Source organism: Galendromus occidentalis, unplaced genomic scaffold (assembly GCF_000255335.2).
Source record: "Galendromus occidentalis unplaced genomic scaffold, Mocc_1.1 scf7180000077536, whole genome shotgun sequence".
Taxonomy (NCBI): Eukaryota; Metazoa; Arthropoda; class Arachnida; order Mesostigmata; family Phytoseiidae; genus Galendromus; species Galendromus occidentalis.
The window spans coordinates 155,212-182,745 of NW_003805524.1; the positions used below are offsets into that span (position 1 = coordinate 155,212).

Consider the following 27,534-nt stretch of genomic DNA (forward strand, 5'->3'; position numbering starts at 1 on the left):
AATCGATTTTGAAAATGTCCGTTCGACTTCACAGTCGAGTCAGGGATCGATGGCGTTCCGTCGCTGCATCTGGATCGCGATGTTGTTTCCGCTCAGTTGGGGAGTCAAGCCGAGCTTCGCTGCCGGCTAGAGGGAAACGATAAAAACATCCGTCTCGGGTGGAATAAGCTGGACGGACGACCGCTGGTCGCCGACGGCGATCAGATCGTCGTCGAATTCGGAACTGTGCATTTCAAGAGCGTGACGGAGGAGGACGCGGGTCTGTACGAATGTCGAGCCGTTCAAGACTCCAGGCTGCTGTTCTCGAGAGTCACCAGATTGGCAGTAGTCGGTGAGTATCGTATGAATGTCTTTCTTCTCTCCAAGTCTTTCGAATGTTTGAAGATAGTGGCGATCGAATCTATCGTCGATCATGGTTCCGTCAAGAGTAATCCACCATTGTAAATGTTTCGAAAAAATTCCATGCTTCCGATCAGGAGCTTTCGCTCGAGGTGAGTCATTTGGGGCGCTCCCGGAGTCTAAGGGCAGTCAAGCTCCTGATACTGATCCGATGATCAGACGGCTGACTCAACGGGGTAAACTAACGAGCTCGGCTTCCAGGTCCGCCCCGTATCACGGTGAATCCATCGGAACAAAGCGTGCATCCAGGTGAGGATGCCAGAGTCACCTGTATGGCTTGGGGTAATCCCCCGCTCAGCCTGCACTGGACGAGAGACGATGCTCCTCTTCCGCTCAACGCCTATATCTCGAGTGGTGGCCAACATCTAGAAATGAGGGGTATCCAAAAACTGGATGCTGGACAATACAGATGCACGGCCGTGAACGCAGCGGGTCTGGCGTCGGCCACAGCTAAGATCGTCGTCGGTGAATCCAATCCCACCAATGCTGGCGGTCGCAGAGGCGAGGAGACCGTTCTATTGGGAGCGAGTATAGACCTCAAATGCCCTTCGAGCGGATCAGTTGAGAGACACGTGGAATGGGCCCTAGAGAAGCAGAATCTACCGGCGCACATTAAGATACATCGAGGAGCTCTTCGTATAGCTAACGCTACGCTCAAGGACGCCGGCAAATATGTTTGCACGATAAAAACTAAAGAAGGGAGAATACTCGGGAAAGACTTCGTCATGCTCTACGTACGAGGTGAGCCATGGCTACATACTGCGTGGTGGTTGTTCCCTTCCGCATTCGGATGGAGGCGGGGGTAAAGCTTTGCCTCGGATCGCTTGATGACCGTATTCGTGAATCTTTTCCACAGAAGCAAATTCGATCGAAGTTGCGATTCGGTCTTCAAAAGAAATAATCCTGGCTGGCGATACCGTAGACCTGCTCTGCCACGTCACCGGGACTTCGCAGAGACCGAAAGTCCTCTGGAGCCGCATGGGAGCCTCCTTCCTACCGGACAATGTTCTCGTTGCTGGGAACATGCTAACTATAGCTGGAGTACGAGCGGAGAATGGTGGAGTCTACCGCTGCCTCGTGGAAACAGCTGAGGGATCCTTCCACAAGGACTTCACCTTCGTCATCCAGAGTGAGGATTCTATTCCAACAATCCTTCAATGCTTTTTTCCCATTTGTTCAACATTTTTCCACGGAGATTAGGGAGCCCATGACTGATTCTCCCGGAGCGGAGCGGCATCTTTTTCTAACCATGGATACTCTTTCTTTTCATACTAATCCTAAACTAATCGCGGAACTTTACCTCGCTCCGATATTGATAAAAAATTGTGAGTGCAAATAATCCGCGGGGATTTTGGGAGGAGTGACATGTTATTGCTGACCCCCTTTCACCACCCTGAGTGATCATGGTTGATGAGATCGGACGCACTTACGTATCATTAGTCCATAGGCTGATTCTACAATTGAACGGCTATTCCAGGAATGCCCACCATTGACCCGACCAAAGTTGATGTTAAACACGTTCTCGTCGGTGGAGCTTTCGAAATCATCTGCAACTCTTCACTCGAAGAGCCCGTTTCGTACACTTGGACGAAACTTCCGTCAGGCAAACTACCAACGAGTAAGGGCCGAGGATTTCTGATAATTCAACCATGAGTTTGAGCGATTAGCCTACTGAAATGGTCAAAATTCTCCTCCATGCGATTCGTGCACTCCAGTTGCTTACAATCCATGACTTCTTCCAATTCACTTTCAGGAGCACGAGTGCGAGAGGAACTTCTGGTTCTCGCCGATGTCACGTCGGAGGATGCGGGAACCTATATATGTATCGCCAAAAACAAGCTTTATCGGCTTGAAGTTCCAACGCACGTAATCGTCACGGGTTCGATTCCCCGATTCAACCAAGCTCCCCTGTCTTACCTGGAACTCCCGTCGATCCCGGACTCCTACAAGAAATTCGATATGCAAATTCGCTTCAGACCTGACAAAGAGGAAGGTCTGCTACTATACAATGGCAATGAAGGCCACGTGGAAACCGGTACGGAAACGAGATCGCATCCGGAAGAATACTGAAATGCAATGCTTTACTCGTGAGTTTATCCCCAAGTGTGTCGGATTCAAAGTATCTCACTAGAACTTCTACTCTTATTTAAAGGGGATTTCATCTCTCTCGGTTTGACCAATGGCTATGTGGAGTTCCGATTCGACATCGGATCTGGTCCTGGCCTACTCAGAACGCCATTGAAAGCCTCCCTGGACGAATGGCATGTGGCGAAATTCGGACGCTTTCTTCGAGAGGGATATCTCCAACTCGATGAGGAACCCGAAGTGCGAGGAACGTCTCGAGGGGCGATGACAGGACTCGACCTCAGAGCCCCGTTGTACATGGGGGGAGTTCCTGATTTCAAGAAAATCTCGAAGGCCAACGGTTTCACGACTGGATACATCGGTACAGTATACTCGCTCCCGGATAAAGATGTTCCAAGTCGAGTAATCACAGTCGGAAACCATCCGCGCAAAGTTCTTAAACGACCATTCCTCCATACAGGATGTATCAGCGAGCTACTTATCGGCAATAGATCAGCTGCTCTCCAGCATGCCAAACATGAGGGCGTGGGTGATTGTGACACCTGCGCCTTGAATCCTTGCGCCAACAGCGGTGTGTGTCAACCGTCTCCTTCCGCTACTGGATACATCTGCCTCTGCATTCCCGGATTCACCGGTGATAATTGTCAGCATACCGGTGAGACAACCAAGGAGCGATCTTCCATTCGGATTCATTCTGATGTGTACCACCGAACCATCCGAAAAATGATTCGCACTGGGAATAGGAAGTCAGATACGTTCTCTCACCTCTAAAATTCTTCCAGGCGAAGCGTGCTACCCGAGCGTGTGTGGTGAAGGCGTTTGCGTCAATAGACCTCGCGGTGGCTTCGACTGCTTCTGTCCGTTCGGCCGATCCGGACTCAGATGCGAGAAACAGGTTTCGATCCTGGAGCCCTCGTTCGAGAACGACGCGTATATCGCATACCGCCTACCACCGAGGATTAAGGATAAATTCAATGTGTCGATGAGGATTAAGCCGCGCAAACTCGAAGACTCCTTGATAATGTATTCGGCTCAGAACGAAGTCGGTCAAGGCGACTTCGTGATGCTCGGCATTAGGAACAAAACTCTGGAATTCCGCTTTAACACAGGCTCGGGTGAGTTCCGACAATCGAGCGAGGCAGAAAAGATGTCATCCTTCCAATGGAGGCCTGATGTACTGAGGGGGTCACTGACACACTTCGCTCTCGTCTAGGGATGGTCCTGATAAAGAGTCACGACGTTTTGAAGCCGAACGAGTGGGTTCATGTTGAGGCATCAACGATCGCGAAACTCGGCCAACTTATTGTCAGGGTGAGTTCATTCAAAATTCCCAAGGAAGACGCATCGACCGACTCGGGAAACCTCGATATGGAGAAGGCGGCAAATCAATTACAGGGTGAGCGGTTCACGGGCACGAGCAAAGGCAAGACGAAGGGGCTTGATCTGGAGTTGCCTCTATACGTCGGAGGTGTCTTGAAGGAATCGGTCAAACTGCACTCTGATGTTGGCGTTCAGCAAGGTTTTAGCGGATGTGTGGCGCACGTGAGTAACCAGTGAAATTGCGATTTGAGTGAGTTTCTGTCGTTCTCGCCAGAACTGGTCTACTCACGCGAGGAAACTCCTTTCTCGGCTCTAACAGATTGAGGTGAATGGCATCGGCCTGGATTTAGCGACATCGGTGATCAGCGCAGCTAATATCGACAATTGTGGCGGCCGGGCACCGTGCCACATCAATCCCTGTTTGAATGAGGGCATATGCAGAGCAAGAGGCGCCGGGTCTCAGGTGGGTGTGATGTAACCCCGAGCTTTGAAGTATGCAAGAGATGGCAGATCTCCAATCTCTCTGGGAGTTTTCTGTAAGACGAAGTTCCGGACGATCCTTCCAGGATTATGAGTGCATCTGTCGCTTGGGTTACGATGGGCCCAATTGCGAGCGAGAAGATTCGGTTTGCCACAGAGAAAAACCTTGCCACAACGGAGCCGTGTGTCGAGCGCTGAATGTCACAGCATTCTCCTGTGCATGCCCGAAGGGATTCGGGGGCTTGCGTTGCGCTGAGAGCTTGGAGTTCCATCAAAGCGCTCAGTTCAACGGCAATGGCTGGCTCCAGCTAGACAGGGGATATCTTCCGCACAAAGACGAAGAAACGGTTAAGCTAAGTTTCAGCACAACAGAAAGAGACGGTATACTTGTATTTCACGGACAGAAGCCGGAAGCTGAGGCGAAGCTGACAGATTATCTCGCTCTGGTGATCTCCGAAGGTTTTCTTCTGTACACGTGAGTGGGGTTTATTTCGGACATTCTTGAGATCCGGAGCTTCTAGAGATTATTTTGAGCGGGACATACGAGACTATGATTATCGACAACGGAGAAATGTACTCGTTCCCCAGATTCGATATGGGTAGCGGAGCGGCCACTATCAGAACCGATGTGAGAGTGGATGACGGTGAGCTGCACACAGCGGAAATTTGGCGTAAAGAGAAACAAGGCCACCTCACTCTCGACGGCGTTGAGTTCAAAGGCACTTCGTCGGGAAATCTCGTCATGCTCAATACGGGTTCGTGAATCACGGCCACCCTCTTTCCGAAACTCTTCTCTCAATGGCATTGACGCTCGAGCCTCTTCGGAGATTGAGCTTCCATGGAGTTTCGCTTATGAATTCTTGCTCTTTCCAGAGGGCGACATCTATCTGGGCGGCTTGCCCGACCCTCAGAAAATGACCGCAGGACGATTCGAGACCAACTTCAAGGGCTGCATTCACAACGTGCATGTCCAGAAGTCGTCAATGCTCGACCTATTCGAAATAGCGGTCAACTCAGTCAACGTGGCCGAATGCGGCCAAGAAGCTCTCGCCAATAGCAGCCCGACTTCGTCCCAAGGCTCTCCGGAGCTCGAGTGAGCTCCGTATCTCGAAATGAGCGTGAGAGGGGCAGAACCTTCGAGCCTCGAAGGGAATCGATTCCGACGCTATCGTGCTTCCGGATCGCCATCGAAAATCGTGAAGAGATTGTATTATGGATGTTTGAGACAAAAGTTGACATGTATCTGTGTACATTATTAGGAAGAGACAATAAACAAAAGTATGATTGTATTCGTATAAATCCCATGGAGTTCTGACTTCGTATATGTACAAGCACCAGCTAGAAATGCGTCGCTTCAGACATCTTTGGTATTCTAAGAAGCTTAATTGCATCATAGATCATAGCTCTTTGTACCAGAACCAAAGTGTTGAATGACAAAGTGCTCGAACCCCTCTGATTTACGTCTCCTCGCTTCATTCTTCACTCGGGGAACTTCGCTCATAAAATAGAGGAGCAAATATGGAGAAGCCTTTCGAGCGAAGGGGGATTCACCGACCCTACTACAGTCGGCTCGGGGGACCACCAGCTCTTCCGAGAAGGCCAAGCTGCTTCAATCGATTCGATCGTCATATCCGTCGCATTCGGACAACCACCGATCGTCCCTTAATCATCCACGGTGCAGATGGTTCCCCGGATGGTTCCAACCAGGACCGACCTCGCTCAAAAACACTTCATGCCCTCCCATCGTATTTCTGTACAATGTTACGAAAAGGTCGATGGGAGCATGCGCGTCTGCTGGACCCATCCTCGGAGACTCGAAATCGGTTAATCGCAAGGTCGCGGGCCCGACTCATCGCGCCTCCGCTGTAATTCCCTCATGAGTCAGCCACAGAGAGCCGGAGCGCCGCGTGCGGCTGCTCGTCCGTGCAGGGCTGCAAGACTTAGTGCGCCGTTGAAAGACCAAGGGAATCCGTCTCTGAGAGCAGCTCGTCCGCAAAAGCGGAGAATCTTTTGCTGGAATCGCTCTTTTCTCAGCGCATGTGGTGGTTTAATACAAGTTCCTCGGAGCTCAACTGGTGAGTTGACCCCTCGGTGCCGTACGTTCACACTCTATATCACGATCTGGATTTGCCTAAAAGCGCCGCGATTCCAATCTTTCTCATTGAGTGGGGGATGACTTTCTGTTTTTAGGTTTGAGAAAGTGCTCGGAAATCCGTCGCACGCGCCTCAAGGGACCGCCAGCGGGAAGCGGGCGAAAAGGTCTTTAGTCGCTATACGGCAGAGATTGAGTGGACTTCCCAATGGAGGACGAGGGAGCGGCCTCGAGATTCCGAATCACGCAACGCCTCTGCCCTCCAATGATGATGACGACAATATCCCGCTCTTCTATGCGGCTGTGATGTAGGTGTCGTTCTCGGAAATATTCAGATCGTTTTCAGACGATGATCCCACCCTGAACCCATGGCGATGCGAGCCACTGAATTCGATGAGCAACCTCGATGCTCTCCAACGAAAACACTCCCGATCCGAGGGTCGGAGGGTGTCCGAGGGGAATCAGCGAGGGAAATAGAACAACTGAACTTTGAATGCCGAAAGGCCGTATAAGGGTTACAATAAGCGGAACTTTGCCTGTGAATGGACCTCGACGCCGGCATGCAGTCACCGCAGTAATATGAAGAATTTTTACAGTCACGATTTCCAAGCAACCAAGTCGGATGAGATTTCTCTAAGGAAAGGACAGCTCATTGCGGTATATGAGAAGTCAGCTGACCTCTGGTGGTACGGGGTCGAGTCGAGGAACGAGGGCTGGTTCCCATCAAATCACGTTCACGCCATTGAAGAGTCGCGATCCGAGAATCCCTCCGCCTCGTCCGCAGGATCAGATCAGCCGATACCCCCAAGCGTGCCGTGCTCGACGCCATACCTCAGTCTTGTAGGGCCCTTAGGCTCTAAACGTGGATCGGAAGTCGCAGCGATGGACAAATACAGCTCACCCACGCACGGATCGCAGCACACGGTTGTTACCCTGCACTCCTTCCAGGTAGCGAATCCAAGCCACTCGACGAGAGGTCCTCCGTCTTCAAATTTGAAATCAAACAACACATGAATTATCTCACCTTACTTCAGGCCCGCAACTCCGAGGAACTGTCATTTTCGAAAGGTGAACGTCTGACTATATTGAGCGAACCTAGCGACGACCCGAATTGGTGGTCTGCCAAGAACGTCATGGGACAGGAAGGATTAGTACCGCGTAATTTCATTCAATTAGAGCTGAGTCAGAGCTCTTCGGACGCCAATCTGGACTATACGGGACAAGCCTGGTATTACGGATACATATCCAGGGCATACGCTGAGGTGAGCTCTAATTGGTGCGATTATCGAGCCCCAGCCGGCCTCGCATATATGTTTATGCCTGATCCTTATTTCTTATTTCCCACAGGTTCTCCTAAATGCCTTTGGGTCGATTGGAGACTTCTTGATCAGGCTATCGGAAAGCTCTTCTGGTGATCTCGCGCTATCGGTTAGAGCACCCGGTCGGAACCACCATTTCAAGATCCAAGTCCAGGGAGATACGTTCCGCATCGGTGAGGACTTCATTCGGGCGGAATCCATCAGAGGGCCTTGATGAATTTCCGGATAAACCTCCGATTCGGGCATGTCTCACAATCCGGTCCCACGAGATCATTACTTACCATCGCGCGCTAAAATCTCCTCGTTTCTAGGTTTCCGAAAATTCTTCAGTGTCACGGATCTCGTCGCTTACTTCCACCGCTCTCCGATCTACACTAGTTCAGAGGGATACCGATTGTTCCTCGTGAAGGCCGCGAGGAGACCTGGAGCTTGATTGACATTGTGTCGCGAAATCAGGGACAAATCCCTGAGCGAGAATCTACTCAGTCGACGTCCTTGGGAGACAAAGATTTCATGATCTCATCGGGTATCCGGAAATAAAATGAATATAAGATTCACAAGCGACCCTACGCATTTTGTCAGAGACCACCCATCCTATCTACTCCATATGGGACGATCTCCGTGGCCACGCTACCGCATCGGGACTCAGTATTCGAAAGATAAATCCGGGATAGGGATCACCTAGTCTCTTGTATTCTGGAATGGGCACGCTAAGCATGCCCCTGGCAACACGAACGAGCCGACCCTCCGACGATAGAACTCCCCGTCTGGAATCGGAAAACTCTCCCTGATTTATTCCAAAATAAATCAATCAACAAATACAACAACTTAATGAAGTTAAGATTATGTACAGCTCATTCCAATATCGAGCAGAATGACATATTAGCTGGAAGCAATGTACGAAGATGGATGACAGGTTATGTTTGTTTTGCGGAAAGACAGCGTTTGTTCCCGCATGTGCGTTTCCGAATTCGAGGCATGAGCATGTCGCTCGGAGCCTTCGTTCCCAGCGTCAAGAGTTTCGGTGGAACGGTTTCCTACTGAGCGGCTCCGATGTCGTATGAGAGAAGGTTCCGACTGTATTCGATATCGGAAGGGTACGAGTACAGGTCTTGGCTTTGAGGATGGACATATCGGGGTTGGTAGCGACTCTGCTGGAATTGCGGCTGGGGATACTGTTGGTAGGCATTATGCTGGAATTGCGGAAACTGATTGTATTGTGTCTGCGCATTTCTAAACTGCGGCTGGAAGTTCGCGGACCCGTACTGGATATTTTGGTACGCAGTCGGTTGATACTGCGGATTCGGCACATTGTTATACTGTGGTTGGGCGACGAAATTCCTCGAAGGGCTCACGCGACCCGCTTCCTGGTAGATTGAGCTGGTCAGCTGCTCGTACAGCGACTGCGGACTGTTTACGTGCTGCACGTACGGATTGTTCGTATGGGTTTGGATATTATTGTAGCTATTCAAGAAGTGAGACTGATTCGTCGCGGGGGCTTGCAAGAATGTCGGCGGTAGCACATGAGCCGGTAGCTGCCCCGTCGGACCCTGTGGCGAGGTCGGAAGCGTCGGAGAGGGGGCTGCCGTCTGGGGAGCGGGCGCTTGCAGCTGGTGGAGCTCCGGAGCGGCTGTAGTTCTGAATTTCCTTCGGACCTTCCTTCTTCTCTTGGGCTGAGGCTGAATCATCGGTTCCTCATAGGTAGCCGGAGTGCTCGCGGGAACCGAGGGGATAATTTGGCGTCTGGGAACGGTCGGACGCGCGGTGGGTTGCGGGAGCGGGGTGGTCGTTCGAACAACGACTTTTCTGCGGAGAGGACGCTCCCTGAGAGTGGAGGGCGTTGGTCGGAGGCTCCTCCCGTCAGGGTTCAGGGGTCGTCGAGTTCTCTCCGTACGAACGCGAGGGGATCCAGTTGGGCGTAGGGATCCTGTCCCGGCAACTCTCGAGCCGAAATCTCTCTGGGTCGTGTTTTCCTCGGGTTCGTCATCGTCATCCAAAGCTCTCCTTTCTCTCCTCCTTCGAATTGAATGGAAGAATCAGCAAAAGAGACGAATCGATTAGGGGAGCAATCAAGAGGGCTCGAGTCGCATAATTACCTCTTCTTGACGCGTCGGATCCGTCGCGGCGGGATTCCTTCCGGTTGCGATGTCGGGACCGGCTGCCTTAGAGGGGCTTCATATTGTTGCACTGGAGCCTGGACCACCGGTCGAGGTTGCGCTGAAATAATCCAAGTCATTCAGTGCCTTATTCGGTCGTCCTATCCGGTCGACCTTTCACTGTACGTCGCGTGCAACCTCCCTTTGAAGATTCCTGATGAGGTCTATGAGTCCGATTTTCGATCACTCACCGGCATTACGTTGAGCCTGTTCTGCTCTCTGCTTCGCTTCGGCTTCCGAAAGAACTTTGTATCCTTCTCTTCCGGCCTCGTAATGGACAACGATCTGTTTTCCGTTTGAGTCTATGTATCCATACGAGCCCCTCACGGTACCATCCGGATCTCGGGTCTCTCTCCTGAACGACTCGTCCCCGTTCGAAGCCTTGCCCGTATCGTAACCGAACTTGTAATCACCTTCGAGTCTCTGTCCGATGCTGACGTAATGAACCGGCGCGGCTGGATGAAGTACTGAAGGTTTCTCGGTGACTTCATTCCTCGATCGGCTCGGAGCAGATACGATGTTCTTCGGGGGTCGGTAGGGCTCCTCTTGAGGTGGCTCGGGTTGGATTCTCTGTCGGACGGGCGGCCGGTAGGGACGCGGCGTCGGCTGATAAACCGGAGCCTCAACTTGAGGGGGTGCGTATTGCCGTGGTCGGGGCTGGGGCTCAGCCGGTGGTCGATACTGCACCGGAGCTGGTTGAGCGGGAGGCCGATACTGCACGGGAGCCGGCTCCGGTTGGAATTGTCGAGCTTCGTACTGGGAAGTTGGAGGGGGCGAATATCGCGCGGGGGGAGGTGTATACTGAGGGGAAGGGGGCGCATACTGCGGAACAGGAGTGGGCGCCTGGTATCGTGGGGCTACGGATTGTTGGTAAGGCGGAGCTTGATAGGTGGGCACCTGGATGGGTCTCGGTTGGTAGGTCACCGCCGGTGGCTCGTAGTATCGAGGGCGTTCTGTGGTCGTGGGGTATGACGAGATTGGTATCCGGAACCCGTTTTGGCTGACGCTTGGAATTTGACGACCTTCATCGAAACTGTACTTCGATGTCTGGAGGAGAGAAGGTGACTTGAATCTCGCTGATACCTCTATTGCTTAAGGAGGAGGGCAGCGGGGACGGTCTGCCTCGCTCCCTTTCGCGGCCGTCATCGTGTCTCAATGGAGAGGGCTTTTTCGAGAGATGATATTGTACGAGCTCTCACCTGAATGCCTCGTGGAGCGAACGCTGTATCACTGATTGGGTTTCCATTCAGGCTCTCTCGATCATAATTGAAGGATTTGCTTACATCGTAGTTACCGCCATCGCTCGCGGGGGAAGCAAAACTGCGGAAGGGAATCGGTTCCAGTCCACGGACGCTCATTGAATTGTCCTCAACGCGGTCTTGGAGTCGACGTCGGAACCAGAACTCGTACGGAAAAGGGACTTCTGGAGGGAACTTACCTCCGTGACGGAGCGCGGAAACCCCCATTCGTCGTTCTGCCGTTATTCTGGGCGTACTGATTGAAATTGGTGAAAGGTTCGAAGCTCCCGGTGTCGCCAAACGGGTACTGTCCGGCACACAGCGACAGCACCGCGCTGAGCACGCCCGCTTGAATCTGGAAGGGAAAATCTGTGGTTCAGAAGCAAGCTCTTAGACTTCCGGAGACATTCCGTTGGATCGGAGATATTCGTGATAGAATCCTCGAAGCGTGAGAAGGGGCGATTCCCGAGGCGTAGCCGATGTGGCATCTAAATCAGTGGCGGCGAGCTTCACCGAATCGTACCCGGAGCCCGGGACTTTCGCTACGCGTATTTCAAGTTTTTTCGCCACGCGTGTTTCCCGTTTTTCCGCCGGTGAATGTAGCAAATGTGGGAATGAGTGTCTGACGAGCGAGGCCATAATCTTTAATTGAGATATGTCTCCGATCTATCATCAGTATATCGGCGACAGGAACCCTTGGAAGAACCTTCGCTGCTGTCCACGTCGCGATTGTAAATCAGCTGCTAAGCTTGGTTGCAGCTCGCACGGCCGCTCCTTCGGTCATTTGCGAAGCGTGTGGGCATTCTTCTGTTGTCGTAGTGGTCAGTGTCGGTTGCCGTCGGGTCATTTGTCTCGCTGCCAGTGCGTCTTTGAGAGTCTGTACGTACAACGGTGTGGCATTGCTTCGTGGTTATGTAAGTCCGGGTCGTGGCCTGGGGCGAAGCGTAACACCGTTTCGAAGGCTCGCTGCCCCGCTTTCACTCGGTCCGTCCTGATTATCGCCAGAATACCTCAGAATACCGACCACAGCTCCCCTCCCCAAGATCTTCGCGTACGGAGGTCTTCTTCAGTAGAAACGATCATTTGCGCGAGAGACCGAAAACATTTTCGCTTCTACCCGCGTGAGTCCAATAGTTCAGAAGTGACTCTCATGAGATGCAGATCGGGAGCTCAGAGGCTCGCCTCCAATGCGGTCACACAAGGTGGGGGCGCGGACAGGTGGTTGAGGTATTCGACGGCACAGTCATCCCGAGCTCATCGAAGTTTCGCCGTGGAACTGGAGCCTTCTGAGCCCTTCAGATGACCCGAGACTAATTGTGAGATATATAGATATATATCTCGCACTTCTCTCCCGACGAGATTTCACAAAATTACGGAATACTTGTTGGTTTTTAGCGTCGCGAAGACAAAGAGCATATTCGTGACCGGAACCTTAAACTCCTTTCCACCAAAATTCAAATCGGAATGGAATCCGTAGAACACGTGTGCTGGCACCACGGATTTGAGTTCTGTGTCCCGCCTCGATGTTAACGACGTACTCTGCCATACGCGCCCATAACGATGAATGATGATTAAGATGACTCAACATAAGCGCTCGGACACCTCACACGTTTCTTTCCGCCCAGAATCGCCACGAGAAAACAACATCCTCAATCTGAAGATTTTTCGTCGAACAGCGGAATTCGACACTCATGAGAGGTGAATTCCATTAACGTCGAGGGTTCCCATGGTGGAACCAGCATCCTTCCATATCCAAGCATAAAGGGACTCGCGGGTTTCACCCATAATTGAATTTGAATCTAACGAAAATAACATAGGATAATGTCAGAACGAAGGCATCTGAAAGATACACGCTGCCGCTATTTCAATCTTCAGCTGAACTCTCAGGGAAGTATGATAATGAGGAAAAAGTCGCTGTCGACATGGCTGTCGCATCGACACTCACCGAAGCAATCACGTGTTGCAAAAACCCCGTTTCGAGGAACATCCGACAACACGTGAAGCAGTATCGGCACAATTCCGCTCCCGGCAAAGAGCTCGGGCGAGCGAAATTACTAGTCGAAACCGTTCTCTCGAACTCAGCCCCACAAGTATTCGCTTCGATTTGGAAATCATCTACCAGGGGGAAGGAGTTCATCGAGAGACCGACTCCTGGGCTCGGAGATCCGACTGGGGGCTTCTGCTAGCACAGCTGGACCGTCAGATGCGCTGCGAATTCGCTGCCGCATGATGAGCTCGCGTGTCGGGGGCTTGCAAACCTTCCGCGACGAGCGCAGTAAGCCCCATTGTGTAGCACTTCCAGAAACAGGAAATATCTGGAATCACCAATCACAGAGCTTCGTTCCCATGCGGACATCTGCCGAGACGGCCATTGAGGAGCTTTTCCACGATGAGCGGGATCGGCGGACGGTATGGTAACCGTGACCGGGTTCTACGCCGACGGATTGTTCTAATAATTCAAACAGTCGTTGCAAACTGCTCAGAGGGAATTCGTTCGCGGGGGCAAGGATCGGCGATGAACTCCAGCTCTAGCTCCGGGTGTTCCACTGCGTAAATTTCCAGTCATCACCATATTTTTCAAAATAATGTCACTGTCGATCCGGGTTTCGGGCAGGCCGGTTCCCAGCCGATTCGGGGCGGAACACGCTGAATTCTTTGATGTTTCGGCTTATCTCGTAATAATAACCCAAGGTTGTGCCCTTCGAGACGCTTTTGACAGTTTTGTGAACGCCGACAACACAAAGTGTCCGCAGTTGCGAACACCACTTCCCATTGGCTCGGTGAAGCGTCAGCGACAACGATGAAGCTTTCGAGAAAAATCAGCGAAGGAACATCTGACGTAACGCGGTCGCTAGTGAAGCGATACATTTTTCCGCGCGCTCTCTCTTACCACGAAAAAGTCTCGCTGCCCCTCAAGTGTAGATTACTTTTCGAGATCGCTCTGGACGTCGTCGTCGTCGACAAGTATGACGGCGCTCGTCGCTCTTTCTTATTCTTAGCCCTTCCTAGCGATCGAGAGCGCATTGTTTTGAAGCGCCTCTTGGGTACTCGTGGTTCAACAGAGCTCGGGTTGTCAACGACAACTCAGCGTCAGCCTGCTGAGGAGAGGGCATTCCTTAATGGAGCTGCTTGCAAAACAAGACAATCTTGTCGTTGAATACACCACAAACCGAAATTCTCCGCCAGTGACCGCTAGATCAAATTAAAAAGTTGTGAAACACCGTCAGTGATAACGAGCCTCCAACAGATGATCGTTCGCATTTCGGTCGAACAGAAATGGTAAGGGATCCGCACTGGTCGCTGTGCGATCCAATTTTCCCACAGAATATCTGCGCAGCAAGCGCAATCTCTTCACGAATTACTCGGTTTACAGATTCGCGTAATGTCTGTTTGGATTCCTTGAAAAGGGGTTGTCGGCGACGCAAACGCGGAAAATTCCAGAGCAACTAGTTTCAAGGCTACAATCGTTGATGATCAGGTGGGAATCGATGGAAAATGCTGCTCTCCACTCGAATCAGAAATGAGCTGAACTTGGTCGGCGCCTCGAAACTAACGGAGTCACGTTCCGTCGCCGGGAACAATGAGAACGTGTCGTCGAACCGAAAACCGTCCACCGAACAATGCGCTTTCCGGCTGATGCGAGCATGAGGTTGGTATCTTGGCAACGTTCTCGATTTCAGCCCTCCAAGATAAGGGTTGATCGATGGCGCAGCGAACGGTCCTTGGGGCTTGAACGTAATCCGTCGTCCACAGGACACACTTCTAAACTTGGCAACAGATTTTCTCATGGACTCTTCTAAGCAGACATCTATGCCTGACCTAAACCGAACAATGATCGCGTCCGGACTTAAGCAGACTGATATTCTATGCAGGACGATTTGAACGAGTTTGCTGGCACCAATCGATCAGTCAGGTGATTCGGAATGAGAGAAAGACGCTATGATGTGGTGCACCCCCACAGAAGAAAGAGAAAATACTCAGCGAGTGGAACAACGTTCTTTTCCCTAACGACGAAAGAATGATCCGGGACGAGGGAAGATGCCTGGTCACCAGAATGCATCACAAAAGATTTTGAGAAAAAACAGAATCTCAAACTCGGGGAGCTGGCGCCCACAAGTGGGAACAGATGTGAATAACTATTCTTGATCCATGTCCAGAGCAAAAATTCGCTTCTGGACCGTTAGTCGTAGTTTTTTGTGCTGGAATTTCACTTCACTGTGCAGAATGAGCGTCTTTCACAGAGCAAGTAAAACTTTGACAGCCAACCTTTACCCTCGACTGAAAAGGGGAGAAAAATTCCAGAATACTACGGCAACACGATCAAACGGAACGATTTTCGCTCCGAACGAAAGACCCAGAGCCCCATTTTTAAGCCCAGCACCCTGAACGAGTTTTCAGGTCGGACCTTGCACCAATAGTGGCGGGTTTCCAGCAGCAAAACCCACGGATCTTTCCCGGACTCGGCTTCCACGAAGCACCTTGAACTTCTTGGGAACTCCAATCCGGTAACCCGATTCGAGGTAGGACCGGGCGCGGGATCGATCACTAGCAATTACCCTTCGGGTAGGAGGGCTCGGGCGACTCCGATTTCTGAGCGACTTCTGTAACATCGCTTTGACCACGGTCCGGAATCTTCGAATCACTCGACGATTCACGACTGCCGCGAAAAGCCAGAGAAGTCGGGGATTTTTTTCGAGAGCCGGAAGAGTCACCTAGTTGAGCAGCTGACTGTGAAAACGCGGATTGACTTGCACAATGAAGCATGGACAGTCGCTATCAATTGACTCCACAAACAACAAGAGCGGCCAAGAGTTATAATTTCAGGCGATTACTCGTGCACTTGCCCGCCTGCTGCAGAGCGTATCTCATCGAACGCTCGATCTGCATCGTCAGCCCCCGCCTTGATTTTGACATAGTGGCGAAGATAAGTCCTTAACGAAGACCGGTCTTCTATTGTGAGAATTTCATCTTGTCGACAGCACCAATCAGACGTTCAGCATTAACCGATTCAATAGCGCCTCATTTGATTGTCGGGCGCGACCCGTTGCGGAAATCCCGTAATAAGCGAAGGTGAGCCTGCGATTAGTAAATCACGCTGGCGTAGGCGTAGATCCCGCGCAGTAGAAACGAGAAGGGTTATGGGAATTGATTCACTTCGACCCTGCACGGGGTCGTGTTTCCGACTCCGTGTGGAATCTCAGGATATTCGGAAGACGGCCGACACACAGATAATTCACAGCTCAAATCACATGTCGAAGATTTCTGGTTCGATGAGGAAACGGAACGAGGATTTCTCCCCATGAGAGCGAGAACTGTCAAGGTGAGGACACAGCGCTGAAGGGGGCATTCGACACCTACTCGGCACATCACGGTATACTCGGTATCGTGTCTTCCCGGGCCTCCGCACCGAACTTCGATTGCGGGAAATCGATCACCCTCAGGCCCTTCGGATATCCGGAATAGTGAGTCTCGGAGAGGCTCTCGTCGGACTCGGAGATGTGGGCATGGGTGACCTCTCTCAAATAGTCGCGACTTACCTAAAATGAAATGTGAGCCGTAAACTTACCCAAGCCATTGCGCGAGAGCTAGGGACTGATCTTCAAGTGAGACGAACTTGGGGCGAGCGCCGGCATCGCTGCCGCTCGGTGAGGGCTGCTGTGAGGGACGCTTCCAAAAGACGTCGGATTCAGGGCCGGTCCCGAGTTATATCACAGCCGGATGGGGACTGGCGACAAGGCCCAAGTACTGCGAAACGACAGCATAATTTTTTCGGTGTCGCATAGATCGCATGTGCACCACCGGTTGGGTCATCAACTAGCAACTCGCTTCTCGATGGCCTCACGATGCCCTCCCGATGATAATCCTCGTTGTTCATAACGCTCTCAGAAAGCGATCGGGGTTCCGCGTGTACCCCGGTAGGTGTTCTGTCGGATCCACCTCGTGAGTGGGAGGGAATTTCGGCTCCGGTGACGGTCAATCAATCGAGCCATCATCGTTTCAAGGAGTTCTCACCAGTCAAGTAGCTGAATGCGGTACCGGAAATGCTGATGCAAGTCGAGTGTGATCTATGGGTCTTCCGGCGCCGCTTCGAACTCTTCTTACACATGTACAACTCGAAGCTCCTGCTCACGGGATGATGCGATAGGTTGCGTCAGTCTCAGAGTTCCCGCCCCCGTTAATTTGTTTGCAGCTCAAAATCAGCTCGGCAATGCGAGACTTCCAAGGAGAGGGAACGATTGAATGAGGATGCCGGTATGGACGAAGCGGGATTTCCCTCCTGCGGAAACCCGAAACGCTTGTGTTTATTCAGCAAATACGACGGGAAAACTCTCGCCGTCGGACATCGCTCATAAACAGGATCCTCTCTGAACTCGAGCTGCTCGGTATTCGCTTTTCTAATTCTTCCGACACCAGAGTTGCGATCGGAGAGCACATTCTTCACCCGAAAAATAACAATTTCCGCGCGGATATTAGAACGAGATATTGACAGAGGGAATTGACTCTTCAATCCGTGTTCTGGGCCCGATGTATGGAATCAATTTTACTCTTCAACTACGTTCTCGATCAGAAACACTCGGGTGAACTTCGATTTCCACACTCGATCGTTCGGAGGCGATTCGCTAAGGATAAAATTTCCGATCCTGTTAATGGCTCTTGCTCGTGCCGTCGAGACTTCAATGTCGATATGGAAAAACAGAGCGGGAATACAGTTTTCGATCGAAATACGCGTAGTTTCCTCGGAGGTTCCAAGAAGCGGACATTTTCTGAAAAAAACTCCAAGAAGCGGACAAAGTGGACGAAGAAGGACGTGCTTCTTCCCGTATCACAGCCACGCTCCTGGCAATTCATTTCTCACGTCGATAGAGCTGAGTGAGTAGATTCTCGAAAATCCTCGGCTCGAGCCCGTGACGTCGCTTCATTTGGTCGATAGTAGCTCTGATGCCCTCGAAACATCGAGATTCGAAAGCTTTGAATTCTTCTTTCATCTGAAGCTCGTTGTAGATCGCCTTCACAGTGGTCTCTTCGTGCCCACCTTGAAGATGAGAAACTCTGTCATACCAACTTTGTGGGCCCCGGATGCCGCGAATCGTATGAGTGCTTGTCGAACCTCGTTCTCCTCTGCCCACATTGCGCAGAATATCGCACTTCTGCTGTGGAGATGCTTTCTGCAGGGCCCGGACCAACAGCCACGAGCACTTTCCATCGGTTATATCCGTCCCAAGCTGCAAATGGAACGCTCTCGAGGATTTCTGCAGATTCTCGCTCGTGTACTGAGATGGAAAGAGCACCTTCCCAGAACGACGATTTCGAGATCGCGTGAGAGGGGAGACACCGCGACCTTCTCGACGGTCGATCGGCTGTCCTCTGACAATCGGACGCCTAGTTCATTACCCATATCTACTTTCTAGGTAGGCGAGTCTCTCAGGGCTCGATCCGACTAAATGAGGAGATCGGGAATCCGGAGCCTAAGACTCTTCTATTCGCCAATTCTAAGGAGTAATTACCTTTCCGGACTGATCCCCGTAACAGTCCAAGAAGTCATCTTGAGCCTAAGGACGGAAAATTCGATGTGTTCACGGAAGGAATAGAGAAAACGAGAATTCGTCATACAAAGTCTGACCTGAAAGTCACCTGAAATATATGTCCGATCTGCAGAGCTATCACCTCAGCCGCTCTGTGCATCTCAGGATCGCAGATATCGGCCAAATACATCCCAAGACGAATTGGTAAGGTGAAGGTGTAACACGAGGTCTGGAAGGTTTGAGATGGTGTCTTGGCCTCAACTGTGATCTCCTTAAGTTGGGGCAGAGCGTTCGGAGGTTTCCCGATAGTTCTCACCTTGAGCTCCACGATAGATTTGTAATGCTCCTCGTCGTAAACACCTTTTTTTTCGCTTAGCAAATCCAGACATTGACCCTGGCAAGTCCGGTAGTTGACCTAGAATGCACCAGGTAGTATGTACCTCAGCGTCTCGCGGCTCTCGATTCTTCCTCAAGTCAATATTCGGCATACCTCATGCAAGAGTTCCACGATATGCAAGTACGATTTGTGGGTGCGGAACACGTCTCGGATCACTTTCAGAGAGGCCGCTTCCAGAAGAATGGCGTCATTGATGGCTTTCAAGCCCACCTGACGGAGGAAAATATTGGATCATGAGAGCCCCGCAGAGAGGAGCCCCTGATTCCCGTTCTCGGAGAAGAGTCTGTGAATGTCTCTCACGAAGGAACATATGAATCACCTCCTCGAGGAGATACCAGCATTTCCTGTTCCGTCGCGTGATGCTCTTGTCCATGATGTCGTCCAGTATGAGATAATGAGCCTAAAGGGGGCCGAGAGGACTCTTATCGAATATCATGCCTCTTTCTTTGAATTCGTGAAACTGTCGGCCACAAAATCCGACTCGTGTACCTGGAACATTTCAACCACCCATCCGAGGACGGAAGCGTTCTCCAAATCGACCTCGGAAACTGGACCCGGCGACACGGACTCGAAAGTTTGTATTACCTGGAGCAAAGTTATTCAAAGAATTCTCATGATTCGTAGGAAGCCGAACGGGGTCCATTGATCGCGAAAGTGAAGCTGACCTGTAGGAGTCGCAGGAGTTTGCCATGAGGGACATTGTATTGAACAACTTTGTCGAGCCACTCGATAAGCAATTTCATGCTGGAAGTCCGCGCATCGTGTGAAGGGCGTATCAGCTCACGGATCCTTCCAAACGCTCTTTGGACAACTGGTTGCTCGGCAGTAAACACCTGAAAAAAATGTTCATAGCGAGCCTCCTGAAGCCCTGAATGAGGCCCGGGGTTCGATAGGTGCTACGAGCCAGAACCACCGAGCATTGAGGGTTCATTCCCGCGCATCGCGAGCGCGTGGTACGTCTCCGCGTATTCACTAGTCTACCGAATGTCTGACTTGCGACGAGTAATGTTTCGCTCTCACATCGTCAGCCGGCATTTTAGGGAAGGCCACGGTATTGATCAAATGGGACAAGCTTCGTGATACTCCGTAGAGCTGGGACGCCATAACAGAATTCCATCGATGTTCTACATACAAAGGACCTCTCGAGTCCCTAAAATCTCTCGTGGAGGGGAGACTGGGTTACAGACGGAACCCATTACTGCTCCTCTCATTACCCTGGGGCCCGGAGCCTGGTTCCCGCGGGATTGCTCTTCTCCCAAATATCGGATGGGAAATTCCGCTGCGGTAGCCACGGGGGGGGGAGGGGGAGAATCAGGACACGGCAGATCTCCTATGTACCTACTGCCAAGAGGAGTTCGCAAAGGTCGAAGCGCATACGAAATATTGTGAGAGTCATACCCAGAGACTCCACGAGGGCGTCCAAAAGTCTGTCGTGGGCAAGTATCGATGTCAGATAGCTTTCGTAACTCACCTGGGAGCCGGATCGGGGTTCATTCGGGCTGTTCATCGTTGATTTGTGAGCGTGATTCCTGGCGAGACTGGTTGGCAGAGAAATGTGAGACGCCACATCAGAGGTCATATTCCCATGATGTTCGCTTTCCTCCTCAAGAGGAAGCTCCCCGGCGGGCGGACCCTCTCTGTTCCGCAATAATCGTCGTCCTTCCTTGAGCCGCCTCTCGACTGCTCGTAGAGTAATCCAAAGAAGTTGACTCGTCGCAACATTTATCCCTCCGAGAACTGCAGATCAATCGGAAGCGGAAATTCCGAGCCTGCACGGACTTTCTCTTTATAAGGAGTCGTCACGTCGTCGAATCCTCCCATCATGCACCTTCAAGCTTCTCGGGGCAACTCGATTCATTTCCCATGCCCCTCATTTTATGCATTTATGTACAGGAAGGAGGCCGCGTTCGCTTCTGCACGCGTCATTGCAGTAAAATCCGCTCCGACTCATCGGGCTCAAAGAAATGTCTTCTGATCACTGCCTCAACTAATTCAAAGTCCGCCTGGGGTTCGCAGAACTCAATCACGATGAAGCCGTGCTTCTCGGGGAATTTCTCAGTCCTGGTGTTTTCGATGAACAGGTGCAGTACGGTGCATACGCATTTTGCAGCCGACGGGCCAGTGAGCAAGTTGACTGACTGAGCATCCCTCCACCTGAACTCCGGGTCCAGTGCTCTATGACGACTCGTATAGGAGCGTCCTCTCGATATTTTCTCGTTTTTTTTCGAAGTTCGAAAGCCCCTCCCGCGTAGATTGATACCATACGATATATGTACGATGATTTTTCGATAACTCGGTAATCGAGACGGCTCCCTCCCTCATCACTGATAATAATGAATCAATCTCGAATAGATAATGGTGCCGAACTGGAAGCTCTTCATTCTAGACACGTCAGGTCGTGGTTATGAAGCTCCCCCTATCACAACATCATCATGTATAATATTGATGCTTCAGGCACTCGTGAGCTGAGACTCGATCCATGAGATGACATGGAATTCATGGGAAAGGATTGAGGAGTCGGAGCTGCTCGCTGGAACTCGAAACCGGCCGACACTCCTAAAAGGCGTCTCGCACGGGAGCCGGAGTGTGCCCGTTGATCTTCCGGCGAACAGACGGAGATCGTAGAGCACCTCGTTTGTTGAGATGGCGCGAGCCCGCAAGATGCACGGTTGATCTCACTCTATGGGACAAGACAATAAACTCGGAATTCACCGTTCCGTGAAGCGTGACGCCGCACGGGAGCGGAGCGGGCTCGAGTCGCCCGGTTACCGCAGCGCTTACTCAGAAAACTGCCATCATGGTTCATTGTTACCACTCCATCTTTTATTCACGGCTATTTCTTTCCTCGCGAAGTCTATCTCGACGTTTTTATCGTATATACATATATATAAATTCATGTATATGATCATGATTCTTGTATACCATCCATTTTTCAAAATCGGTATCCGTTGGGAGGCTTTGCGTAGCTAGTTGGGCTACTAACACCAAATTCGCGAAATATCACCTTCAACCAGAGGATCGTTTTACGTTTGCTCACATACTAATAGCGTGAGACTTTTCTCGCATTTAAATAATCGAAATCGACAAGCAGCCGACAGCAGTGTACAGTTTCGCTCGGATGAGATTCGGCCTAACTCGTCAGGTGGGTTACGTCAAGTGTCTCTCTTCTCGCGAGACGGCTGTGAGAGAATGGGTCCGACGCACGGGTTGGGAGTCCGTGTCCGCCTCAATTCGTCTGTGCTGAAGATCGAGTCACCCGTTTCTGGAAAAAAAAATTAAATCATTCGAAGGTGTGTCTCGGGCCAAGGCTTCCCCCCGAAGGGTCTAGGTCTAGGACAACAGCATATCGATACCTCGAACGCTAAAGAAAACAGTGATGTACCTGCTGCCCGTTGGATGCTTGTTCCTGTCCCAGGCGGTTTCGCTTCCTCGAACCTTCGCGATTCTCTTCCTCGACAAGTCTCTTCACGTTCTTCTGGTTGTCTAGCTCGAGGGCGATTTCGGTAGGCACAACCGATCCTGAGTGATCCAATAAGATCGATTCCGAGGGAATGGCTTGCGGCGCGGAGGCGGCTGAAGAACTATTCAGAATATTCGAGACAGCTTGTTGGACCTCGCTATCGTTCGTGTTGCTTATATTGTGGACTGTATGGTGTCCAGACGCCAACTCCTTCTTCGAGCCCTGGGGCGCCGCCGACCCTCGATTGGTGCTCTCCTGGATTTTCCGGGGCGGCGTGAAACCGAGCTCGCACGGCAGATAGAATTTCGAGTTTTGGGGAGTACTTTTATCGGGCAACACGAATAATTTGGCGGGCAAGCGAGCTTCTTGAGGAACTTCCCTCATGTTGAAGTTCGAAGTTTTAGCCATGATCAAGGCTAGAGTGAGGTCGCATATCGCATACAGTCGGTGGTTTGCGGTTTCGCTCGTTGGATCCTGACGGTCTTTCGATCGTTTGATGCCCTCCAAAAGTTTCTTGAAATACGAGAACGAGTAGTTTTCGTTCTTCGTGCAATGCGGCTCCAGTTGGAACCACAGGCACTCTTTGATGCGATTGAGAGCCGATACATCGGAGGGATCTTCGTACAGAGGATCGTGGGCCATTAAATGAATCAAGTATACCACTACGTAATCGGGCAAGATCGTGAGCAGTTTCGCTGTGGTGATCGGATTCGCTTTGAGGTATTCCCGCCGGCGAGTGATATTATTCAAGAGATAATGTCTCATCTTGGCTTTGAGTTGGGGTCGAGGCTCAATGCCGCCGTACGACAATAGAGCCATAAACTGAAGAGGTAACTGTAGGGACATGAGTCGTTTATGGAGCTTGGCCGCGAACTTCTCCCGGACCTCGTCGACGGGATCGGTTATTATCGTCACGAGTCTCTGGAACTGGGACTGGGTGATGACGTCGGCGTAAACCGTGCAAGAACATACTTTCAAGATACAGGAGGCAGCCCACAGTCGCAGATAAGATTTCTCGCAGTCGCTGACGTGTTCTTTCTCCATGAGATCGCCTTGGTTTTTGAGCATTCGCACCAACAGTCGGAGGGTACTGGCCGCATTCCCAGTTATCGCCTGCAAACTCTGCTCCATCTCAACCTCTTGTTCGGGCTGAGCGTTCTGTTGCTGTTGTTGATGGAGATTCGATAAACCCACGAGCCACCGACCCATCATTTTGAGGCCGGCCAGCTTGCAACGCGTTTCATGCGGCAGAGCATCCTGGTCACACCACTGCAACTCGCTCATGCGGGGCTCTTCTTTGTCGGTCATCAAGAGCTCCTTCACAACAATTTTACTGACGATGCTCTTCATTTGTTGATAGAATGTCTCCGGCAACAAGAGAGCTATGTGTCCCAGTGATACGAGGGCGGTTTCGAAATTTGGCGATTCGAGAGTGAGATGATGCTTGAGGTGATCGATGACGACGCCGAGGACTCGGTCCTTGTTGAATACCATGTTGTAGAGACATTGAACGGCGTACTTGGCTTGTTTTGGGGTTCCGTTCTCGACGAAGTTCTGAACTACGGGCTGTATGCGCTGCGCTATGTTTGGGAAACTCACTTCGAGATCTTTGCTCACGTTCGACAGGACCAGAAGCGTCTGGACTTGGGTGCGCGCACAGTCGAAACCGAGGAAATGATAGATGATTTCGAATATTTCTTCCGTCATGAAAGCGTTCGGAAAAACACCGGACAACGTGTGCAACAGTTCCAAACCCCGATAGCCGGATTGCGAAACGTTGCACTGAACGTCTATCTCTCCGTTGCCACGGAGAGAATCTTGAACGTATTCGAAAATTTGCTTGATGCCGGACGAATCGATGACGACCGGCGCGATTCTCTCGAGCATCTGCTTTATGGTCACGAAGAACGAGTTCGTCTGTACGGGGAGACCGAGAGCTTTCAGAACTTCTTTGACGCTCTGCTCGGCGTTTGCGCACGTTGCGCTCCCATCCAAGATTAGAACCATGTGTTGATATGTTGTGGGTGAGGTTTTGAGCAGCTCGGCGAGTTTAAATAAATACTCTTGAGCTCTGACGGGCTCGGGCAGGTTTCTCGCCATGTGAACGATCCGAGTTTGTAGCTCCTGTTGTCGGTCCGCGTCGTTTTCTTGACCTATCAGCTGCACGACCTGTTTGATCTGTTGTCGTATGGCATGTTGGCATTTCAATATTTCGATGAGGGCTTTGACGGCGTGCTCGTCGCAAGTTGCGAACAGCTGGTACAATTTGAATGTTCTCACCTGCGGGAGGAATATTCTTGCTCAGAATCAAGCGAAGCCCTGCTCTATCATGCTGCAAAATTTTCTCCCAAACATCGACCTGCTCGGCTCTGAGGGGGCTACTCACTTCGTTTGGTAACTGATAAGGCACCAGGCAGCTGTGGAGGATTCGCTCCACGATCAATCTGTCCTCAAGCTCACTCTGATAGTAAATGTGAAGGACCTGGGGGAGCGAACCGTGAGTCTCTGATATCGAGGATGAGTAATCGACAATAATTAGACAACAGATCTATCGATGTCGCCTCATTCTTGCCTTGTTTTTAATCCAGGAAATGCACTCAATTATATTGGGATCTTCGGTCTCACTCGGTCCACAGGTGAGATTTTTGTATATGTGCGCTAATCCCAGCAGAGCTTCTCGTCGAACCTTGAACTGGAATCAAGGCATAATGAAAGGCGTCATTTCGGATTAAGCGAATCGCGATGTCGGGAAGGGCGATCAGTGACCTTTTAATCCTAGATGTTGAGAGGCATGCTTTGACCTCGAAACTCACGTTCTTGTCCAGGGTTCGCTCTTTAACAATGTTCAGGAGATCGATGCTGACCGATTCGAAATTTTTCTTCGCTGCTTCCACAATGGCCATCACAACTTCGAATCTGAATTATCGGAATGTGGTCAAGCTATGAGATCTAACCAATGGGCCTCAAGCACATGTACGGTATCCAAGAGCTGAAAAGCCGCCGGGGGAACTAACCTGACGCTTTCGTTAGGGTCATGTTGCCGTGTCTTGAGGGTGTTCGTGATATCCGCTCTCAGAGATGGTTGGTTCAAAAGAAAATGCATCGAGTATTGAACGCATCTCATACGGACCTGAGGACACGATCTCAGTTTATCATAAGCTCCAGGGGTATGTTTCCCGGGCTTCAATTGGTAATTGACGGCTAGAAGCTCTAATCGTCGAGCCTTGCGGAAAGTTCCTAGGGCGTGTGGAAACAAACCTGGAGCTTGATGTCGTTGAAGCGGCCAACGAGCGCATTCCATAGAGCGGGGTACTGACCGGCAAGGTTCGAGTTCTTCTCAGAGAACATTCGAGCGACCAATTTCGTCACCTTAGGGATAAGAAATTGAGCAATGAAATCCGGTGGCGAAAGAGAGACGAGTTCCTGTATCAGGCGCCGTGCATTCTCATTCTCGAGCCATCCCACCGAAAAATACGGTCGAGTGCGATGAACGAACCTCTAGTCTCTCGTTGTTCTCCTTGCATTTCAGCTTCATCTCCAATTGAGGCAGAACCCCGGCCATGGTCTCCGGCAGAATGTGATTCAACTCGTAGATGAGCTCGTAAATTGTCGGAATGAGAACTGAGCCACCGGTTTTCCCAAGGACCAGATAGTTATTGAAAAAAGATTGTAAATGGGGTCGCAAGGCATCCTTTGTATTCTCAAGTATTGCTCTCGACAGCTCCGCGGCCACCTAGAAATTTCACGGAAGTTTCGCAACCGAACGCGGATCAGGTATCATGTGACGTTCGTGGAGTCTTTGGGCGTCGCTCACATAGTACAGAGACTTACCTTATGCGTTCCTTTTTTGGGCGAAACAATGTAGGCAAGAAGAGTGTCCATCAATTTTTGGGATACGGTATCAGCTTCGTTGATCAGAGGACACAGCATATTCACCATGAAGGATCTGACGTTCGAGCTGTGGAAATCACTGCGGAGAATCATATGGAAGAATATCATGTTAGAAATGATTGATATGATTGGAAATAGATGTCCGATCAATGTATCCATCCGTACGATGGGTGGGGAACGGCTCGAAAGCTCTAACTCACTTGACAATGGAGAGGATGAGAGCATACAAGTTGCAGATGATGAGCTGATCACACTCGATGTCCAAGCAGATATTGAAGGTTTTGACCGACGCCAAGTTTTCGAGGAGATAGAAATATCGCTTGAAGGTCGGGTTCTTCGGATCTTCCAGACCTATGAGTCACAAGCGAATCAAATGAATTCCGGATAAGTTTGTCCGAATGATAGAAGTCTCGGAGAATCTGTACAACCTCGGTGAAACTGCTTACCTCTGAGTTGTTGGATGAAGAACTCGAATATGGCTTTCAACTGTTCCGGATCTTTATACGGGGCTTCAGGCGCGAACACCCTGTGGGAATCGGAAACTTAGCTCGGAGCCTACTTTGAGAATCCCGTTCAGTCTTTATCATTGAAATAGCAGTTGGCACCCGAAGAGCAGCAGTGAAACTGACCTGAAGACATCGGCGATGCAGCAGGCAATCAGAAGTCTGACGTCCTTCGAGTGATGATCCAAGAAGAACTCCGAGGCGAGATGCAGAGCCAGATCGGAATACCTCGAATTGTCGTCCTCCTGATTCATGTTTTGGAAGGCCTGCGCACATTCTTTCAGACGCCTCGCCAGATCATCTTCCGGAAGCTCCGCGAATATCTCCTTCACCCCCGGCGGGTAAACCACTTTCAGATGTGCCATGTTTGCACAGGGTTCAGCCGAGCGTTCAAATCCTCGGACCGCCGATACGCTTGCCAGACATCACCTAAAAATAAGCATCGGTTTCCGGATTTTGTTTCTGACTTGCTTTCGACAGCGTAACAACTGTCATGCTCATTCGTGAGAGGCAGGACTAATCGACTGATCGATAACATCTCAATCTCGCGGTAGTTCTAAACTCCCGACGAAAAACAAGAGCCAACAGAAGCCAGCGTTCATCATCGATTGTAGATATTGTGCGTGGTATTCAAGCATCGACCATCGCTCTCTTCACGGAACGGAGCGCTC

General features: G+C 51.0%; 5 protein-coding genes across 5 annotated transcripts in view; 2 read left to right on the forward strand and 3 right to left on the reverse strand.

The window, feature by feature from the left end:
* trol (terribly reduced optic lobes) overlaps positions 1–5,500 on the forward strand; it is a 61,222-nt gene extending 55,722 nt beyond the window's left edge. Inside the window, 14 exon segments of the mRNA XM_029112921.1 lie at positions 35–340; positions 589–1,140; positions 1,256–1,528; positions 1,877–2,017; positions 2,153–2,434; positions 2,552–2,845; positions 2,945–3,139; positions 3,267–3,599; positions 3,698–3,795; positions 3,880–4,026; positions 4,124–4,267; positions 4,371–4,759; positions 4,873–5,039; positions 5,158–5,500. Coding sequence (XP_028968754.1) covers positions 35–340; positions 589–1,140; positions 1,256–1,528; positions 1,877–2,017; positions 2,153–2,434; positions 2,552–2,845; positions 2,945–3,139; positions 3,267–3,599; positions 3,698–3,795; positions 3,880–4,026; positions 4,124–4,267; positions 4,371–4,759; positions 4,873–5,039; positions 5,158–5,381 — 3,545 coding nt within the window. The 3' untranslated portion in view covers positions 5,382–5,500.
* Positions 5,501–6,955: 1,455 nt separating this feature from the next.
* Positions 6,956–8,128, forward strand: LOC100899058 (cytoplasmic protein NCK2-like). Its single transcript, XM_018641475.2, has 4 exons — positions 6,956–7,324; positions 7,411–7,638; positions 7,724–7,868; positions 8,007–8,128. The coding sequence occupies exons 1-4, from the start codon at positions 6,956–6,958 to the stop codon at positions 8,126–8,128; spliced, it is 864 nt and encodes a 287-aa protein (XP_018496991.2).
* Positions 8,129–8,732: 604 nt separating this feature from the next.
* On the reverse strand, positions 8,733–16,664 carry LOC108864947 (serine/arginine repetitive matrix protein 1-like). Its single transcript, XM_029112922.1, has 6 exons — positions 16,656–16,664; positions 11,290–11,444; positions 11,051–11,171; positions 10,043–10,898; positions 9,792–9,912; positions 8,733–9,711 (listed from the first exon to the last, which is right to left on the reverse strand). Exons 1-6 carry the CDS (start codon positions 16,662–16,664, stop codon positions 8,733–8,735), a joined length of 2,241 nt encoding a protein of 746 aa, XP_028968755.1.
* Positions 16,665–17,934: 1,270 nt separating this feature from the next.
* On the reverse strand, positions 17,935–20,588 carry LOC100899202 (farnesyl pyrophosphate synthase-like). The gene is made up of 10 exons (XM_018641477.2): positions 20,481–20,588; positions 19,675–19,842; positions 19,499–19,594; positions 19,329–19,409; positions 19,103–19,219; positions 18,929–19,027; positions 18,722–18,841; positions 18,595–18,639; positions 18,198–18,312; positions 17,935–18,122 (listed from the first exon to the last, which is right to left on the reverse strand). Exons 1-10 carry the CDS (start codon positions 20,586–20,588, stop codon positions 17,935–17,937), a joined length of 1,137 nt encoding a protein of 378 aa, XP_018496993.2.
* Positions 20,589–22,370: 1,782 nt separating this feature from the next.
* On the reverse strand, positions 22,371–27,228 carry LOC100899345 (sister chromatid cohesion protein PDS5 homolog B). Its single transcript, XM_003748576.1, has 11 exons — positions 26,990–27,228; positions 26,807–26,886; positions 26,561–26,711; positions 26,301–26,439; positions 25,966–26,202; positions 25,728–25,838; positions 25,484–25,599; positions 25,283–25,385; positions 25,042–25,161; positions 24,856–24,951; positions 22,371–24,749 (listed from the first exon to the last, which is right to left on the reverse strand). Exons 1-11 carry the CDS (start codon positions 27,226–27,228, stop codon positions 22,371–22,373), a joined length of 3,771 nt encoding a protein of 1,256 aa, XP_003748624.1.
* Between the last annotated feature and the right edge of the window lie 306 nt (positions 27,229–27,534).

Bases quoted from the DNA above. Each gene is read 5' to 3' on its own strand.
- LOC100899058 (XM_018641475.2), top strand. From the start codon at position 6,956: ATGAAGAATTTTTACAGTCACGATTTCCAAGCAACCAAGTCGGATGAG. The intron at 7,325-7,410 runs GTAGCGAATCCA...ACCTTACTTCAG, and splicing joins TTACCCTGCACTCCTTCCAG to GCCCGCAACTCCGAGGAACT. The intron at 7,639-7,723 runs GTGAGCTCTAAT...TATTTCCCACAG, and splicing joins TATCCAGGGCATACGCTGAG to GTTCTCCTAAATGCCTTTGG.
- LOC108864947 (XM_029112922.1), bottom strand. The intron at 10,899-11,050 runs GTGAGAGCTCGT...TCTCTCCTCCAG, and splicing joins TCGCTCCACGAGGCATTCAG to ACATCGAAGTACAGTTTCGA. The intron at 9,712-9,791 runs GTAATTATGCGA...TTCAATTCGAAG, and splicing joins ATCCGACGCGTCAAGAAGAG to GAGGAGAGAAAGGAGAGCTT.
- LOC100899202 (XM_018641477.2), bottom strand. From the start codon at position 20,588: ATGACCTCTGATGTGGCGTCTCACATTTCTCTGCCAACCAGTCTCGCC. The intron at 19,220-19,328 runs GTGATTCATATG...TTCCTCCGTCAG, and splicing joins GCTGGTATCTCCTCGAGGAG to GTGGGCTTGAAAGCCATCAA. The intron at 18,842-18,928 runs GTGAGAACTATC...CAAACCTTCCAG, and splicing joins AATCTATCGTGGAGCTCAAG to ACCTCGTGTTACACCTTCAC.
- LOC100899345 (XM_003748576.1), bottom strand. From the start codon at position 27,228: ATGGCACATCTGAAAGTGGTTTACCCGCCGGGGGTGAAGGAGATATTC. The intron at 25,386-25,483 runs GTTAGTTCCCCC...CCGATAATTCAG, and splicing joins GACCCTAACGAAAGCGTCAG to ATTCGAAGTTGTGATGGCCA. The intron at 25,162-25,282 runs GTGAGTTTCGAG...CCTTGATTCCAG, and splicing joins AGCGAACCCTGGACAAGAAC to TTCAAGGTTCGACGAGAAGC.